At 36.4% G+C, this 18,530-nt stretch overlaps 1 protein-coding gene across 1 annotated transcript; it reads right to left on the bottom strand.

Moving 5' to 3' along the window:
• Window positions 1-223: 223 nt before the first annotated feature.
• LOC135636866 (mitochondrial carnitine/acylcarnitine carrier-like protein) lies at window positions 224-18,229 on the bottom strand. Its single transcript, XM_065148979.1, has 3 exons — window positions 18,069-18,229; window positions 5,443-5,834; window positions 224-926 (listed from the first exon to the last, which is right to left on the bottom strand). The coding sequence occupies exons 2-3, from the start codon at window positions 5,832-5,834 to the stop codon at window positions 428-430; spliced, it is 891 nt and encodes a 296-aa protein (XP_065005051.1). The 5' UTR covers window positions 18,069-18,229; the 3' UTR covers window positions 224-427.
• Window positions 18,230-18,530: the final 301 nt, after the last annotated feature.

The raw sequence follows: 18,530 nt of genomic DNA, 5'->3' as shown, positions 1-18,530 counted from the left end.
ACCCAATTTTAACTTAATTGATTTCTGTTTCAACATACTCTTCATTCCATAACATAGTTTTCTATAATAGAAACCCTGTTCACTATGGAAAACCCATCTTGAAATTTGCCCAACAGTTTCCTTGTCTTGGTAATGCAAAATCTTGTAGCTCACTCTGTCAGTTCACCGTCAACTACAAGTTATATACAGCTGCTATGCAACTATCATTTGCAGGAACCAAATGTTGAGGAAAAGAATTTCAATTTGCTTCCAGTATTAAGTACAAGAAATGATCAGAAGCAAACATGTCAACAGTAAACTGATGCTTCAGACAGTCAAATAAGGATTTCTTGAATGACACTAGAAATGGGCTGGTACATTGCAGCAGAGTTACCTAGCCCGAAAAGAAGAAAGAAAGTTGCCCAAGAACACAAAGGAAAGCAACAGTTCACCCAAGGCTAGATCTGGTGATCTCATACGCTAAGAAACATGCTGCATTGGCAGGAACACTACGAGCCATGGCTGGTCCAAAGCCTCTATATAGGCCCTTGACACCCTCTGAAGCTAGTATTTTTCTGAAGGCATCGATGGAACTGGAGTACTTTGGGTTCCTATAATCATCAACTTGAATGACACTTTTTACAACATCTGTTGGATAGACCGATGCCCAGAATGCTGCTCCAGCCAGCCCTCCGGCGACAATCAAATGGCCCCTACCGAGTCCTGAAGTATCAGGACCCCCAGCAAATTTTTGCTTAAGAGCTTCATAGACACCAAACATTGCAGCATTTCCAGGTACTTCTCGTGAAAGTGTCGGGACAAGGCCTTTGAATAAGCCTCTAAGGCCAGCTTCTCTCATAACATGCTTTGCCACGTCCATGGGTCCTCCATATTTTACTGCACCTGAAGAGGTGGTTGAGCTTGCTAAGGCACTCTGAGCTTGCAGCCTGTTTTAGAATGTAACTCAAAAGAAGAAACACAACTTTTACACCAGCAAATCTAATGTAACAATGAGTGCTAAGATTTAAACATAATATTTTAAGTGAAACATGCTTCATGTAGAGAACCAGTGTCACTGATCAGTGTAGTCAGTATATGCTATAGTTGGATTAAGAACCCTTCATAGCTTAACGTCAAACAAATCAAACTTACTTGAAGATTAATCTAAAGATTTCTCTAACAGTATCAATAACTAGGGAACAAGAAGAACAAGCATGAGATAATGAAATGAACCCAAATGAAAAATTATCTACAGGAAAAACAAGATGCCTCAATGACACTATATATTTACACTGCAGAAAAACATGTTATTTTCAGTTTAGTTAATTGAGGTAGAGAGTGAAATCATTTACCAATCTAAGATTGGGAGGAGCCATCAAAATGGTAATGGATGCACAAAAACAACACACAGTAACCATTCTCAACCAGCACTACTTTCACCCTCTGCATAAAATAAGTTGCTGTCGTTGTCGAACTTCTTCAACTTAAATTTTGTTTTTGGTAGCACCATATCTAATTGTAGCATTGAACCTCTCTCACACAAATTCCTCAAAAACCAAAGCAAAGGTGGATGGGCTTTAACTACCAAGAATACAGGGCCAAACGATGAATTTGACCTACATAAGAGCACTTTATATATTGCGCTGGAGTCTCAAAGAAACTTCAAGTATGAATTCTACAAAACCATAAATACATTTTGGACATATGTTAAAAGCACTTATACTATAAGAGGAAGCTGTAGAGAAGCACTCTTGAGAAATCATATGATACCCATTTTATGGTGTTCTGACAGTAGGAGATGGAAACCCTATTTATAGATGTCACTGATAGATCAAAATCAGTCAAATCAGATAACTATTCATTTACATATAAATAAAGAAGACCAAGGGTCCTTTGTTCCATGTCAATTCACTCTTTCTAATGAATAGGACTTTGTCTTGATAGTTCTTAATTAAGCCACCTTGGTACTCCTCATTGGTTCACCTTTTGATATTGATCCATAATTATTTCTATTTTTGATGGCCTAAATTATGATGAAACTCCAATATAGGACAAAATGAATCATAGGGCATGCCTATTGGAAAGTGGTTTTGAGTTCCTAATAAAGGGAAAGAAAAAAATATTAGATCACTGGAAGCACCATATGGTGATATGTAATTTGTTTCTGTTGGATAGTAAGAGGACAATTGTTATATTAATTACAATTAATTGATCATGAAGAGTAAAATTCTTCGAATCTCAGTCACAAAAGAAGCCATTTTTTAGTAATAATAAAAAGAGGCACTAGGTAATGAAGCAGAACAATCAAAAAAATCCTAGTGAATGTTGCAGCAGGGTGCAAACTAGTAAGAGCATTCAATTATTTGGACAATATGCTTATGATGGGAAAATATATATTTGTTAGGAAATATTATTTTTGTGGAGATCAGATAATTTGAATTTCATAATAAGGAAAAAGTATGGCATTCAGCAGTACATGACCAATACCAAACAGGAAAGGAGTGTTTGGCAAAGCATTAAATCTATGATTGCCAACCTCGTGGACAAATGAGATGGAGACTACAGCTGATGTATCTGCAGAATTCCTTTTGCCTGTGTAATGTGTATGATGGAAGCAAAATCACTTTTATTTTTCTGTTGTAAAGGGCAAATGACGAAGATGAGATTTATGCCCAAGACCTTGCAATAATTTGTCAAGATCCTAAAAATATATCAGATGAGGTTTCAAACCCTCACCCTTTGGTAAATGGGTCTGGTACACCATCACCAGACCAATGTTTAAGATGTAAAATCACCATGTTTGAATACAATAATTTCAATTTAAGTTGGTGTAATAGGCAGGCTGCAGATGCAAATAAGCACAGAAAACTGGATACTGTCCTAATTAAGAGACATTTGGCTCCAAATATTTTATGATTTGAAATATAAATTCCTTAGGAATTTTACATAATGTTCCCTCTGTGACTACCATTTTACAGATTATGCACAAGAGAACTTCTGAATTTGTGAATACTTGGGTGGAGGATTATAAAATCCCTGATATCATTAGAAATGACTGGAGCAGATGTGTTACTAGCTCTCTCATGCTTCAGATAATTCAAAAACAGAAGCAGAGCTTGAACAAGATGAAACTGATAATTGTTATACTAAAATCACAGCTTGAAGACATCCAGAAGCAATCATCTGCTAAACCTGGAGACCAAGTCACAGTAGCAACTGAAAAAGCTCATCTGTTGGAACACTCAAGTGACGAAATATGAGGAAGAACTCCTTAAAGATTGGTCAAAGATCTAACTGTTTGCATCTGGGGATAAAAAATGTCCTCTTTTTGCTCAGATGCACAGAGCCAATAGGATAAAAGTAGGATTCAGTTTATCATCAACAAACAAGGTGTTGAGATAATATGAAATGAGGATTCTTGAGGAGTGGCGAACTTTACAAATAATTAATTGGATAACAAGTATTGCATAGAGTGAAACTAAATGATCCAATCTTGGATGAAGGACAAAAGTTATATGATAAAGACAGAACTGGCTAATTAGGCCATTTGAGTCTGAAGATCCCAAGAAGGCTTTATTTTCCATTTGAGAGAAGGCCCAGGTCCAGATGGATTTATAGCCAAATTTTATCAAATTATCAGGGACACTAATGGAAGTGAGGTGTTAAGGGCAGTACAGAGTATCTTTCAAACAAATAAACTACTGAAACAACTAAATACTATTACTGTAACATTTAACCCAAAAGACAAAAAGCTAGTTAATTATCAGAATTGGACTAATCTCTCCTACTGTAACATTCTCTACAAATGTCTTGCAAAAATTAATTATTAATAGGTTCCAAGATGGTCTGGGCAACATAAAAATTGTCAGAAACAACATTAATTAAAGGGAGAAGGATCTTGGACAATGTAGAGTTAAGGCTGCTGCTTCGTGAACTGGGAGACCAGTGTTCAAGTTCTGGAAACGACCTTCTTGATATAGAGGTAATGTTGCAAACCCAAATTGGCAGGAGCCTTGTCCAATTAATACCCCTTCTAATCTTGGACAATGTGCACACAAGAATTTTCTCAATTATCACAGAAATACCATTTTATGTTGATACACAAAAGTCTTGTGATCCCTTATCATGGGAATATTTGGAAGGATGTTAAATTTGATATTTCTTCCAGAAATGATAAATTGGATTTAAACCTCTATCACCTCTATTTTGTTCTCAGTGATGTTAAATGGGAATATAATTGGCTTCTTTCCTGGGCAAAATGGCCTTAGTTAGGTGATCCATTGTCACACTATCTCTTTGTTAAGAGGGATGGAGCTCTTATTTGGATGTTTGGGGAAGCTATCTATATATTCCAAATTTTGGCTTTCACCCAAGTTGCAAACAATTGAAAGTGAGCCACTTGATATTTGTGAAGGTCGCTGTTCTACCTAAAATGTAGTTTGAAGATGTCATTACCTGCATACTAATTTGGCATACATCTAGTTCCATCTAAATTACAACCATAAGACTGTTAAGTGCTGGTAAAAAATGACATCACAAGCAGAGTACAAAGTTAGACTATTAGATTTTTCTTCTATCCAGGAACAATGAGTCTCTGTGCTTTGTATTTTCCAAATTTTTTGGTTAGTGCATTTGTTCTATCTGGAAAAGATGACAAAGGCTGTGGATGAAATCAGCAGGAAACTCCTTGGGACTGAGTGGAACTCTGGAGGAAGAAAAGCTTGACGATGTCGAATAAATTGTGCAAACATCTGACAGTAGTTGGTTTACAGATATGGATGATGAAACTGTGCGGTTCCTCTACACTTGTAAGGGAAGGAAGAGATGGATAAAATCATAAAACACGGAAAAAGAATCCTGTTGACTGGGCATGATCAACAAAAGCATGTCTTCACTCTTTAATTGGCAGTTTTGGACAATTTTCTGACCCAAATATAATAGTGAATATAAATTGCTCCAAGATCTGTGTTTCTTACACTAAAAAGGAGGCAGTGTGACATTAATCCTTTACTTGTTTATACTCTTCTGAGATTTGGAATAAGGTGTTTGAGTTTGAAATTAGTAGTAGACCTGATATTGTAATTTACTACAATTGAGACATTGTGGTTTTTCTTTAATTGTAAAGGAAGAGCCCTTTCTGAGAACAGAAAGAAAGCTCTGCTAATTGCTTTGATTTAGTACAATTGAGATCAAAATGGTGAACTTTCAGACAGCATCATCTGGTTTTGCTAAATTTGTGATGACTACTGTGGAAAGCATGCAAAACATTTTCAGAAGTGCCTTAAGAAGGCAGTAGAATGGGCATGTTTTGATTGAAATAGATTGTATTTGTTTTTGTTCAGTTGGAACAGTGCTCGTAGAGCCTTGGGGTGGAAATAATTGCTTGGAATGGGGCCTAATGCACATTATACTATTTAGCATGTACTTTTATTGTTGAAGATAAAATTTACCAGGGTAACTAACCTGCATTTGATCAACTCTGTTGGACAGGCTAGGAAAGAAACTGCAACACCAGCACCAGCACCACATATAACCTGCTGGTTCACTGTCAAGACAGTGCCAGGTTCTGACCTCAGTAATGCTTCCATTTGGCCCCTGACAGTAAATAGAAGAGCATTGAAGGCTGCAACAGTTGCAAGTGGAGCTCCCATTCCCTTATATAAGCCTCTTGGGCCTTCTGCAGAGACGGTCTGCTTAACTGCATCCATTGCACCAGAATACTTGGGAGGCTGCCCAGGCAGTGGCGCAGGCTGGCTTTGAAGCTTGACCTTAATTGTATCAAAGGGGTGCCCAACAATCAGTTGTGCTGCACCTCCAACCGTACCAGCAGCTAAGTCCTTGGCAACATCTGCCATCTGCAATATTGAAAAATCATGAGGAGATTTAGAAGTTTGGACTTTGATCTTCCCAAGGTTCCCCTGATCTATCAGTTGTACAAATAAATAACAAATGAGTAAATTAACTCGGGATAAGAAACAATCTATATGAATTCATTAAAGACAATGGTAATAACGATGTGAGATGAAAAAGTTTAATCTCCATGCGAATATTTTATATTGTCCACTGGTCATAATAAAAAACTGAGGTATCCTGAAGCCTAATGAATGCTAATGCTGGCATTAAGACCTGTAGCTCAAGGATAAAATCATTCTATGGTAATAAAAGAAAACCAACTACTGTTTAATTCAGAGATGAAAAAGGCCACACAAGAAACTTACACATGGTAATAGATATAGATTCTTGTTACTGTCAAAGTCGGCTACAATTAAATAAAAGTATTTTTTATGCACATTTGGTGAAGACAAACACCCACCGACTTCATAATGTGTTGTGCAAGAATACCTTGTATTTCTTTCAGCAACAAGTGTTAGTATCACTGGAATGGAATTTTAGCAAAGAGTTGGGGATATTATCATTCAGATTTTTAGGGAAAAATGGTGGAAATGTTAGGAATGAAATTTTAGCATAAGAAAGAATGGGTGTTTGACCAAGTGGACGTCTAAAGCATAACTTGCAAAACAATTTACAAATTATTTTTACTACAATTTATATTCTTACTGTTGAGTACATTCTTGTTAACTTTCTATGTGCGATAGGTTACCAACAAGAAAAGGTATTTAAAAAACCTAGGATATAGGTAGAAGCACAAGAAAGAAAGAGACAATCTCAAAATTAGACAAGGTATCTAAGTAATCAAGTGGAGGTTGGATCTTGGTATGATAATAAGGTTTAGTATAATATAGAGGTAACAACATGTACATTGACTCAAACTCGAAGTTCACATTACGATCTAAACTAATGTACTGGCCAGCTAGCGGTATGGTACGTATCACTCTGTACTGATGCACTATGTGTCGATACAACAAGGTGTATCGACAGTATGAAAAAAAGGCCAAAAATAGCTTCGAAAATTCCTTAAAATAGGAAAAAGTTAAATTAGGGTTTTTAAGTTGAAAATAAATATAAATTTAGTATAATTTTAATAAAAAAATCTATATTAAGAAAGAATATTAGCACATATCTTTTTTGGGCTTTGAGGAGTAGTTTTGTAGTATGTTTCTAACTATCCTTCTATTGATATTGAATTATCTACAAAAAAAATGATTTGAATTGTCAGATTATTTATTAAACAACTTAAACTTTAAAATTTAAATGAATCTACTACAAAAAAAAATGACAGGACTCCACAGGTGATGGATTGAGATCTTCGATCCGATATATTTGTATATCAATTTGATATGTTTGTCGGAACTAATCATAAAATTGATTCACGACATAACAAGGTTTGCCATGCTGACTTGTAACGAGCGATACATACCGGTTTGACAAGATACTGGTACACGGACCACCCTCTACCAGGTAGTACCATCATATGGCCCTATATCAGACCATACGAGGTCTGTACTAGGTGGTAACAATTAGATTTCAATCATTACCGATCAAGGGTTAAGATTGCCCTATTTCAAATGGTCAAATTAACCATTTGAGGCTTAGAAAAGGGTTTTTCCTCCTCTCTTTTTCAACTTATTTTACTATCTCAATCTCTTCAACCCTCTCAAACTCTTTTTCACTCACATCTTTCTCAATATCACATTTTCACTCTCCTAAACTCAACAAAGTTATGACTTATAATTTGGATCAAATTCAGGAGACTAATCTGAGAGGATTAAGAGGAAAAATACTTTAATCAAGAGGTATATATTCTTTTTCTAGATTTTTACTGATTTATGAGATGATTAAATTTAAGCCTAAATAATGTGGTGTATGACTTAATATCTAATATGTTATTTAATATATTTTTTATGGTAGAATACTGTTAATTAGAGAATAATTAAGATCTTTAATGTTGTGATTAGTGTGTTTAATATTTATTTTTTAAAATGATAATTAATAGGTCAAATCTTTATATTTTATGCATATTAAGGTAATGTATATATTTATGATGGTATAATATGTTTAATTAGGTTTTAATTAAGTTTTTTAATACTATGATTATTGGTTTTCATGATGATTCAATCGGAATTTGATGGGTCAATTCAATGTCTTTAATACAAGGTTGTTTAACATTGATTTTTTAATCTCTTTAATTCAATGTCTTTTGTAAATCATTTCAAAACAAGTTACAACAAGTAAGGGAAGATACAATAAAAAAGAACGCAAGAGATGAGGAAGAATACTATAAGGCTACGTAGGAACCAACTTATGACAACTATAAGGATCGCGGCGATGAAATCAACCCAGATCTTAGAGCTAGTATTCAAGTATCATTCGAGCATCAGTATATATATGAGGAAGCAATGAGGCACCGACATTCACATTGGGAGCATGGCAATGATAGTGGATTTGCGCCACAAGGAATCTAGAGGTCAGCCAGCATGAGGCAGCCAACTGCCCCTCCTCGGATACGCCGAATCAGTAGCATGAGGCAAGGTGGAATCCGTGGTTTTATGAGAGGACTTAGCAGGAGGTGTTAGTTTGGCAAGTCTCATAGTCCCACATCGGGAAAACCAGGCTTGTTATCTCCTATAGGAACTATAAATAAGGGCCTAGGCTTTGAAGTCAGATGCACCACAAGAAAACCTAAGTATTTACTTTGGTTTAAGTCCACACTTAGTTAAATAGTCTGGACTTATACACTTTGGGTTTTTTCTTGTTTAGTATTTTCGGGTGTTTTATGGCCTAGGAACATCTTCCTAAGGCATTTGTAATTGTCCTTTTATAGTAGTGATTTGCTCCTCTTTCGTCCGTGGATGTAGGTCAAAGTCAATTGACAGAACCACGTAAATCTGGTGTTCTTGTTGCTTCTTTTATTCTTCCGCTTTATTGTCTTTGTCGGTTTGCCAAAATTACCCTTTGGTAAATTTCCTGGGGCTAGCTCTAACAAACTAGTATCAGAGCCTGGTTCTGGGATCTTTTGGCAACAATGACAATATCAAAGATCGTTGTCGAGAAATTCGATAGAAATGTCAACTTTGGCATGTGGCAACTTAAGATGGAGGCCATTCTAGTTCAAGACGGAGTTGATTTGGCACTACAGGGGGCTGAGAACATTCCAGATGGTACGTCAATAGAAGATCTTACGGGTATGGATAAGAAGGCCCGATCCAGCATTATTCTAAATCTCTCTGATGAGGTTTTACGGGAGGTAGCTACGGAGACTACGGCTAAGAGCATATGGGACAAGCTTAAAGCCTTGTACATGAAGAGGACAGTGGAGAATCGTCTCTACTTGAAGCAGAGTCTATATATGCTTCGGATGATTGAAGGTACATCTATACTCTCACATCTTGATAAGTTTGATTCTTTGGTTATGGATTTGGAGAATATAGATGCAAAAATTGATAATGAGGATAAAGCTTTGTTACTCTTGTGTTCTCTTCCCCAATCTTTTAAGCATTTCCGTGATACTTTGATTTATGGAAAAGAAACAGTTTTGTATCAAGAAATTAAATCTGCACTGAAATCTAAGGAGCAGATAGACAAGAATATCACTAGGGAAAGTAGAGAGAATCAGGCTGAGGGTCTGATTGTTAGGGGGAGAATGGATAAAAGAGAATTTGACAGTAGTAGATCTAAATCTAGATCTAAATCCAGACATAGAAATTTGGAATGCAAATATTGTCATAAAATGGGCCACATTAAATCTGATTGCTTTAAATTAAAAAATAAATTAAAGCAAAAGGAAAAATTTGTTGAGAAAACTATTGAATCCGCTGAAGTTAATGTAGCAACTGATGAGAATGTTTGAAATATTTTCTCTGCTATTGATGACAGGACGAGGTCTAAAAATGAATAGATTTTAGATTTAGGTTGTTCTTATCACATGTGTCCCAATAGGGATTTGTTTTCCACGTATGAGTCTTGTAATGGTGGAATTGTTTTGATGGGCAATAATGCCGCATGTGATGTTGTTGGTAGAGGCACAATCCGAATTAAAATGCATGATGGGTATTGTGAGGACGCTCACTAATGTTAGACATGTTCCTGATTTAAAAAAGAGTCTCATCTCTTTAGGCACCCTAGAGGCCCTTGGGTGTAAATACACAGCTGAAGGTGGAGTTATGAAAGTTTCTAGAAGTGCCCTTATTGTTATGAAAGCTTATAGGTCTGGTAGCTTGTATATTCTGCAGGGAACTACTGTCACAGGTTCGGTTGCAGTTTCGTCATCATCATTGTCTGATTCTGACATCATCAAATTATGGCATATGCGTTTGGGTCATATGAGCGAAAAAGGTTTGAGCATATTGAGCAAAAGGGGTCTACTTTGCGGACAGAGTATTGGGCCACTTGATTTTTGTGAACACTATATTTTTGGAAAGCAGAAAAGAGTCAGCTTCACTTCTTCGGCAGTTCACAAAACGAAAGGTACTCTTGACTATATTCATTCAGACCTTTGGGGTCCAGCTCAAGTTCAGTCTAAGGGTGGTGCTAGGTATATGTTGACTTTCATTGATGATTATTCCAGGAAAGTTTGGGTTTATTTTTTGAAACATAAAAATGATGTTTTTCTAACATTTAAACAATGAAAGGCTTTGATTGAGAAGCAAACAGGTAAACAGATTAAGCGGCTTCGAACAGATAATGGCATGGAGTTTTGTGAAGGTGACTTTAATGAATTTTGCAAAAATAAAGGAATCGTTCGGCATCACACTGTTAGGATGACGCCTCAACAAAATGGTGTGGCCGAACGTATGAACAGAACACTTTTGGAGAGAGCAAGGTGTATGATCTCAAATGTAGGGTTGACAAAGGACTTTTGGGCAGAGGCAATTAATATGGTCTGTTATGTTGTCAACCGCGCTCCTTCTGCAGCACTTAATTTTAAAACTCCAGAGGAAGTTTGGTCAGGTACTCCTGCTGATTATTCTGATTTAAAAATTTTTGGGTGTCCAGCATACATGCATGTAAATGAAGGAAAATTAGAGCCTCGAGCGAAAAAAGTGCATTTTCCTTGGGTATGCTTCTGAGGTGAAAGGATACAGATTATGATGTTCTGATCCCAAATCCCCAAAATTTGTAATCAGTAGAGATGTTACTTTTGATGAATTATCTATGTTATCGTCTAAAGAGGAATCTACTAGTTGTACAAATGATAGTGCGCAGAAGCAGGTGGAGCTTGAGATTGGTAGTTCAGATTCTTTTAAGTCGAACTCTTCTACTCAAATAATGCCAGTAGGTGGTCCCGAGTCTACTGACGCAGATGATCCAGAGGAAGAGCAATATTCTATAGCCAAGGATAGACCACGGAGAGAAATTCGACCACCACAAAGATATGCAAATTTGGTTGCATATGCTTTGTTTGTTGCAGAAGAGACAAGTGAAGTTGGTGAGCTTACTTCCTACTCAGATGCAGTTTCTTGTGATAATTCCGCTAAGTGGTTGATTGCAATGAATGAAGAAATTGAGTCTCTCCATCGGAATAGAACTTGGGATCTTGTAAAGCCGCCTTCGGGTAAGAAAATTATTGGATGCAAATGAGATACCATTGCTGAGGGGAAAGTCCTTGTTCAGAAAATTCATACAAAGGACAATCCTGCTGATATGCTTACGAAGCCTTTTCCGGTTTACAAGTTCAAGCAATGCTTGGACTTGGTTGGTGTTAATTGTTGGTGATTGTCCGTTGGGGCTTTTATGAAGAAAGTGGAGCAAGTTTTGTTGGGACATGCCAAGGTGGAGATTTGTTAGTTTGGCAAGTCTCATAGTCCCACATCGGGAAAACCAGGCTTGTTATCTCCTATAGGAACTATAAATAAGGGCCTAGGCTTTGAAGTCAGATGCACCACAAGAAAACCTAAGTATTTACTTTGGTTTAAGTCCACACTCAGTTAAATAGTCTGGACTTATACACTTTGGGTTTTTTCTTGTTTAGTATTTTCGGGTGTTTTATGGCCTAGGAATATCTTCCTAAGGCATTTGTAATTGTCCTTTTATAATAGTGATTTGCTCCTCTTTCGTCCGTGGATATAGGTCAAAGTCAATTGACCGAACCACGTAAATCTGGTGTTCTTGTTGCTTCTTTTATTCTTCCGCTTTATTGTCTTTGTCGGTTTGCCAAAATTACCCTTTGGTAAATTTCCTGGGGCTAGCTCTAACAGGAGGCCTGCACTAGATATTATTGATAGTGATATGCAAGCCCATCCTCCATAAATAACGAAACAGACACGGATTGACGATGCATATATAAAGAAAAAGAAGCGAGATATTGGGAAAGCAATTGCAAAATGGTTCAACTTCTATAAGATTCTAGCAAACACAACTCAAGGTCTATATTATTAGAGCATGGTCACTATTTAAAAGTTTGGCAAGAGATCCAACCTCCAACACCAAAGGAGATCCACAATGTGTATTTAGATGAGGAGGTGGCAAAACTCAAACCTGGAGTCACTCGATTTACTACAATTTTCATTACCTTAAAATCCATATAGCAAAAGAGGCAATGTCTCAAGGTAAGGGTCACCTCACATGAATGATCCGATTTCAAGTATTCAAGATCGAGCGATGGAAAAAAGATATAAAAGACTATTCTTTCTTTAAGATTTTGGGATACATTAATGAAATCATAAAATGTGTGGAATCACTTTCTGTTATTCTTCGTAAGGTCAATATGAACAAGTGTCCACAAATGCATTATCTCATATATATATTGATTATAACAAGAGAAGAGGTCAAGAAAATATTTAAAGATGATTTTAAGGTCGACCATTACTTACAGATCATTGATCATAGGACTTAAGTTCATATGGACCAAGATATTAATAATGCAGGTAAATTCATATTCAGTGTAACTTAATTAATAATTTTTTTAATATTTAAAAAATTCATATTCAATTTCGATATAGTCTTCGAACGCTATCAGATTTATTATCAACACTAAGAAATATTATATATTGACTCTTGTCAAACACTACCGATGTAGTCGATGCTATTATGGAGGGCTGATTTTCCGAGAAACAATTTGTTCAATTTTTAATATTATAGTTGTATCGTGTCATTACAATATGAATCCTAGTGAGAAAAAGTTACACATATATTAATTATAAATTATATTTAATATTAATTATTTATAATACTAATAAAGTTTTATTTATATCTTTTTGTAGTCGAGTGATGGTTATAATTTGGAGGAGATGCACCAAATTTAAGGAATGTTATTGTTTGTATACTTCCGCAGACGATGACATCTAGTGGTCGCAAACATAATTGGTCAACGTTCGTATTGATCCATACGAAGGTCCACAACAGACTATCGTATAGATGATTGGAGAAACTAGTATATGTCCACTATAATATGCGGCTAAGGTTACGATGTATCGAGTTGGACAAGGAGCCAAAGGAAACAGAGATTAATCCCATCGACTTCCAATTCTATAACAAAGATTCAGAACCAATGTTAAAATAGGTCAAAGCAAAAGAAAACCAAGAGGATCCTCTACTTGATGAGGCAAGAAATTCTCAACGTCATTCGTGTTTTTATCATTGAGACAATAAAATAAGAGGAAGCACATCCCCATTAGGAGGAAGATCCCCCTTGATTAAAACATGGCAAAAGGAGCTGGATAACATCGAATCAAATTGCTCTAAGAACTAGAGACACCCAACCGTCACAATCGTCTGCCCAACGTACAAAGGCAAAGGCAAAAGGGAAGACAGTAGCATCAGCAACACCATTGGAAAGAATTAAATCGAGCGACGAGACACCTTCATAATCGTATTTAGCAACTTGTTCAGTCTAGAGACATGGTAGCGACGTGGACAGCAATGCCTCAATCGATGATGGCAGCAATGCCATGGAGTCGATGGTTCGGTCTACACAATTTGATAGTGGTGCATGGATCGAGGAGTAATATTTTACACATGCCACTGTAGATTCAGATCATGGAGCTTGACAAGATACTAGTCAAGTTTATACATAGAAGGGGAAGATGAAGGTAGTGGATGATTTGAGGGTGGTACATGGATCGAGGAGTAGTATTTTACACATGCCACCGAAAATTTAGATTATGGAGCTCGATGAGGAACTAGTCAAATTTATACATAGAAGGGGAAGAGGAAGGTAGTGGATGATTTTGAGTAGATACGATAGAGCCTACATGACGTAGACATAGAGTGAGTATCAATACACTATGTCATCACGATCAGACTACGACCATCACCACATTGATGCACCAATGACATATAGTGTATCAGTAGTACACTATGTGATAAGATCAATTTTAGGATTAGATCCAACAAATATATATTGATATACAAATATATAGGATCAAGGACCCTGATCCATCGTCCGTGGATTCTATTGTTCTTTTTAATGGTAGAACCAGGTATATCCATCGATTTATTACTTAATTCATTTAAATCTTAAAGTTTAAGTTGTTTAAAAAATAATCTAACAATTCAAATAATTTCTTTATAGACAATTCAATATTAACGAAAGGAAAATCTGGAACGTACTACAAAACTATTCTTCAAAGCCCGAAAAAAATATGTGTCACTATTCTTTCTTAGTTTACATTATTTTTGCTAAAATTATACTAAATTTATATTTATTTTCAACTTAAAAACCCTATTCCAATTTTTTTTTTTTTTAGGTATTTTTGGAGCTATTTTCGATTATTTTGGGCATACAGTCGGTACGCCACAATACATATCATACTGACGCATGGTCGATACATCGGTACAGACTGAAATTGTAAATTTACGATATAGTATATTAATACACCATATGCTATTGGTGCATTATTGTGATGATGGTCATAGTTTGATCGTCATGAACCATACATGTCTGAGATAGCTTATGAGGCAAATATGATTGTAGCATATATTAGTGCGAAGCATAGAGAACATCAAAACTTCTACTTTCACCACTGATCCTACTCCGTATCATAAGATTGATCACTGTACTGTTGCTCGAAGAAGAATGACCAACTAGCACGTCAAGCTTCATGATCTAAATCTTAGGTAATATGAATAAAATATTGCTCCTTAATCTATGCACCACCCTCAAACCGTGTAGATAGGACCATCGACTCCCCGACAATGCTACCATCGTCAATCGAGGCATTGTTGTCGACGTCGCTACTATGTCTCCGAAGCGAGCAAGTTGTTGAATGTGATTAAGAAGTTATATGCATACCTTTGATTATAGAGTTCTTCCTTTAACTTAGGTGTTAATCCTCCCTAATTAGCTTCCCAAGCTTAATCCAATCCACATATCGTAGCTTTGTGAAGTTTTAAGAGAGTATGTGAGAATGAAAAAAAGGAGAAAGAACGATACTGAGAGAGAATAATAGTTTGAAAAAGTGAAAGGGGGTGAAAGAGGGGGAGGAAAGGGTTTAAAAACCCTTTTAAATGGATTTGACCGTTGGAAAGGGTTAAATCTGAGCCATCTATCGGTAACAATCGAAATTCGACCATTACTGATTGATACAGGTTGATAATGGGCAGATTTTGATTGTTATCAAGCGGTATAGGCCCATATCGGGCAATGCAGAGCCATTTAGTATATATCACCTGGTACAGGGTGGTCCACATACCAATCCCCTATCGGACCGATTGGTCCGACCCATACCAAGTGGTATACTGTGGTATGATGAACCTTGCATTATCTATCCTCTGACCATGCATTGGTGGGATTGGTGGGAGCCTTGTGCACTAGGTTTGTTCTTAACCACAATATCAAGTGAAAGTTATAATTGATACTGTTGCAGTTGATGGACAATGATGTGAACATACATATTATTTATCTGACTTTTTAATTATTTTATTTTATTTTATTGTTTTTTGATAGCTTTCTATGTACTGAAGCAAGTCCTAGCACTTCTCTAACTGATTTTAAGATCGAAAGAAACATAAGCTTATCCACATGAATTTAACATGCTAGATAGATGTAATTCATCTTTAATTATCATGTGTCAGCCTAGAACTAAACAAATCAAAAGATAAAGGGAAAAAAAACAAATCAACCTTTCTAACTGTAAAATACATCCCCTAAAAATATAAGTTGAGATATAATACCTCAATTCTTGCCTTGGTCATCTGAGAATATAGTTGAAAAATATATGTTTCTTTTAAGTTTCATAAAATGAAACAACAATTCTTGGAGAAAACCTTAATAGATGCTCTGTAATCTACGGGTGAATTTAACCCAAAACCATCAAGATTGAACATAAAATTAAATGTTTTAACCTCAATTTATCAAATTTTCTAAACTGATCAATTCTGCTTAAACCACCAGACTTGGTAATTATCCCAATTTTGATTAAATTTGCTAGCTCAGGCTATCTGGAATAATTCAACCAAAATCAGTACCTTCATATTGAATCTTTTGATTTCTGGCTAAATTTCATTATCTGTTGTTATATTGCTCATCTAATAAAGATGCAACCTTTTTATGAGGCCCAGAAGGACCTTTAGAAGCAAAAGCAAAGTTATTGATGGTCAATGTGTAGATAATGGAAGAGAGACAAAAGGGCACCGGCTCCTGCCAATGCGGGTCCAGGAAGGGTCAATGTAGTCAGCCTTACATCTAATAAAATGTTCTAAAGAAACATTTGTCATTGAGTGAAGTAATATGGAAATAAAATGTTCTAGAGAAACATTTGTTGTTGAGCAAGATAAAGTACAAATGCATGTGGGAGGTATCAAAGAGTTTGACAACCTAAGACTTTCAGTCAAATGTCCATAAGACAAAAATAAATTTACCAATAGATATGCAATCCAAGTGAAAACAGATAGAAATTCAGATACCCAATACCATGACCTAATGAGGACTTCCATTAGGTGACCTTGACCAAAATAAGCACATCCAACCACCCAAAGGCTAGCCTATTGAAGTCACTTATGGCTATCCACTTTCCCAGCCTTCCAGTTTTCAAGAGTAGACGAGCACATAAGATATTGGAAAGCCCTAAAACTAGATAGATAGGTAGGAGAGTATCCACAATACACAAATATCAGCGCTCGAAATCTATGTTTTGGATTAACTCTTCAATCTTCAGGAATCCAAAATAAAAGAAGATATTCAAACGAGCAACACAGTGTTAACATAATTTGAATGTGTGCAATCAGATGGAAGAACTCATGCTATTGGTAAGACATAAGAAAAAAATAAAAGAACTTCAGAACCAGGATTGCATAAGGAAAATATTTCATCCGTTATGTATTTCAGGCCAGGCATTGGAGAAAGTTATTAATAAAAACAACTATGAATCAGCTTTCTTATGACTCCACTATCATTTTATACACCACAGTGACATGGACAAGGCAAGATGAACCACCTTGTTACTGCAGTGTAGCTAATTGCAACAAATGAATGTATTAATACATATTTTAAAAGAACTCCATGTTTTCACCTGGACCAACAGCACTCAAACACCCACATGCTACTAAACAATCAAAAAGCTTAGTGCTCATAACTAATGCTTTGTTCACCATAATAAAAAAATCTTTTCAAAAAGACCAACAACCTTAAATCAGGTTTTCCAATACTTGATTTATTATTTTCAGCACAAGATGACGAGAGACTCTCCAAACGTTTCCAGAACTAAAATAAAGCTGAATCATTTCAGCCGATATCAGGCACCAAAACTCCTGTCGTAACACTCCAATTGGTTCCACATCGAAAATGAATAAGACTAAGATTGGCTTATAAAGATTTGATGAATATACTACTACTATCAACTTCAGTATAAGCATTTTGACTTCAAACGAAGTCGACGAGACAATTAACCTATCGAATCATGTCATTTGGTATCAGAGCCGACTACCCGTGAATGGAGCCAATTAACTTAGCACATAAGGAAAGAAGGATCCCTTTTCTGCTTTGGCAGACAAGAGTTCCATTGTCTTCATCAACACCGGGAAACAGCTACAAGAGAATCCCATTCTTCAACAAAAAAACAAAATCAGAACATCTGCCGCAATCACATCTCAAGATCAGGGGACAAATCTTCGATTTTCCAATATGCCGAACAATGTCTATGACGAGGCATGCTCAAGAACACAAAGAAGGGCATTGGAGAATCTTGTTTTAGGAAAACCACAGAATGGATCTGGAATTTGTATGAAAAGCAAATTCATGGTGAGGGAGAAACCTTCGCAGAATGCGGGACCGTTTTCTCCCTTCTTCTCACGGCTGATTCCGAAGGCGATAGAGAGAACACAAGGCTGCTGCGCCTGTCTTTATAGCTCCCTTCGTTCGTTTTAAGAAGAGAGAGATCGCATCCGCGAGCGGCGGTGTACGCAACCACACCACACGAGGGTAGGCGGTGACTGGAGAAGTGCTCAAACTAAGCAGCACTTTTCATACCCAACATTCTTGTCACCCGACTTGCCAACTACGTTGTTACTGGAACGAATTGATGGTCCCACGTAGAGCCACATCTGTTCGTAGTCATACGTCAGGTAAGAAAACGGGTATCTGAAGGATCAGGAAAGGTATTTTCCGAATAGCAATCACCATTGGACTTGTTGGGCCCCGATCTGATCGTGAAGTGGGATTTCAGATTTGGGTTGGTCGGCTGGTGTAGTAGGTTTAACATCAACCATAGATATCT

Source organism: Musa acuminata, chromosome BXJ3-4, assembly GCF_036884655.1.
Source record: "Musa acuminata AAA Group cultivar baxijiao chromosome BXJ3-4, Cavendish_Baxijiao_AAA, whole genome shotgun sequence".
In the NCBI taxonomy this organism is placed as follows: domain Eukaryota; kingdom Viridiplantae; phylum Streptophyta; class Magnoliopsida; order Zingiberales; family Musaceae; genus Musa; species Musa acuminata.
The sequence above is the reverse complement of the archived record's forward strand: the minus strand, read 5'-3'. Positions and strand labels throughout refer to the sequence as shown.

What these genes read in the sequence shown, in the direction of transcription:
- LOC135636866 (XM_065148979.1), bottom strand. Translation starts at nt 5,834, where the DNA reads ATGGCAGATGTTGCCAAGGACTTAGCTGCTGGTACGGTTGGAGGTGCA. An exon ending in ACAGAGTTGATCAAATGCAG is followed by an intron (nt 927 to 5,442) that starts GTTAGTTACCCT and finishes ATTCTAAAACAG; the next exon opens with GCTGCAAGCTCAGAGTGCCT.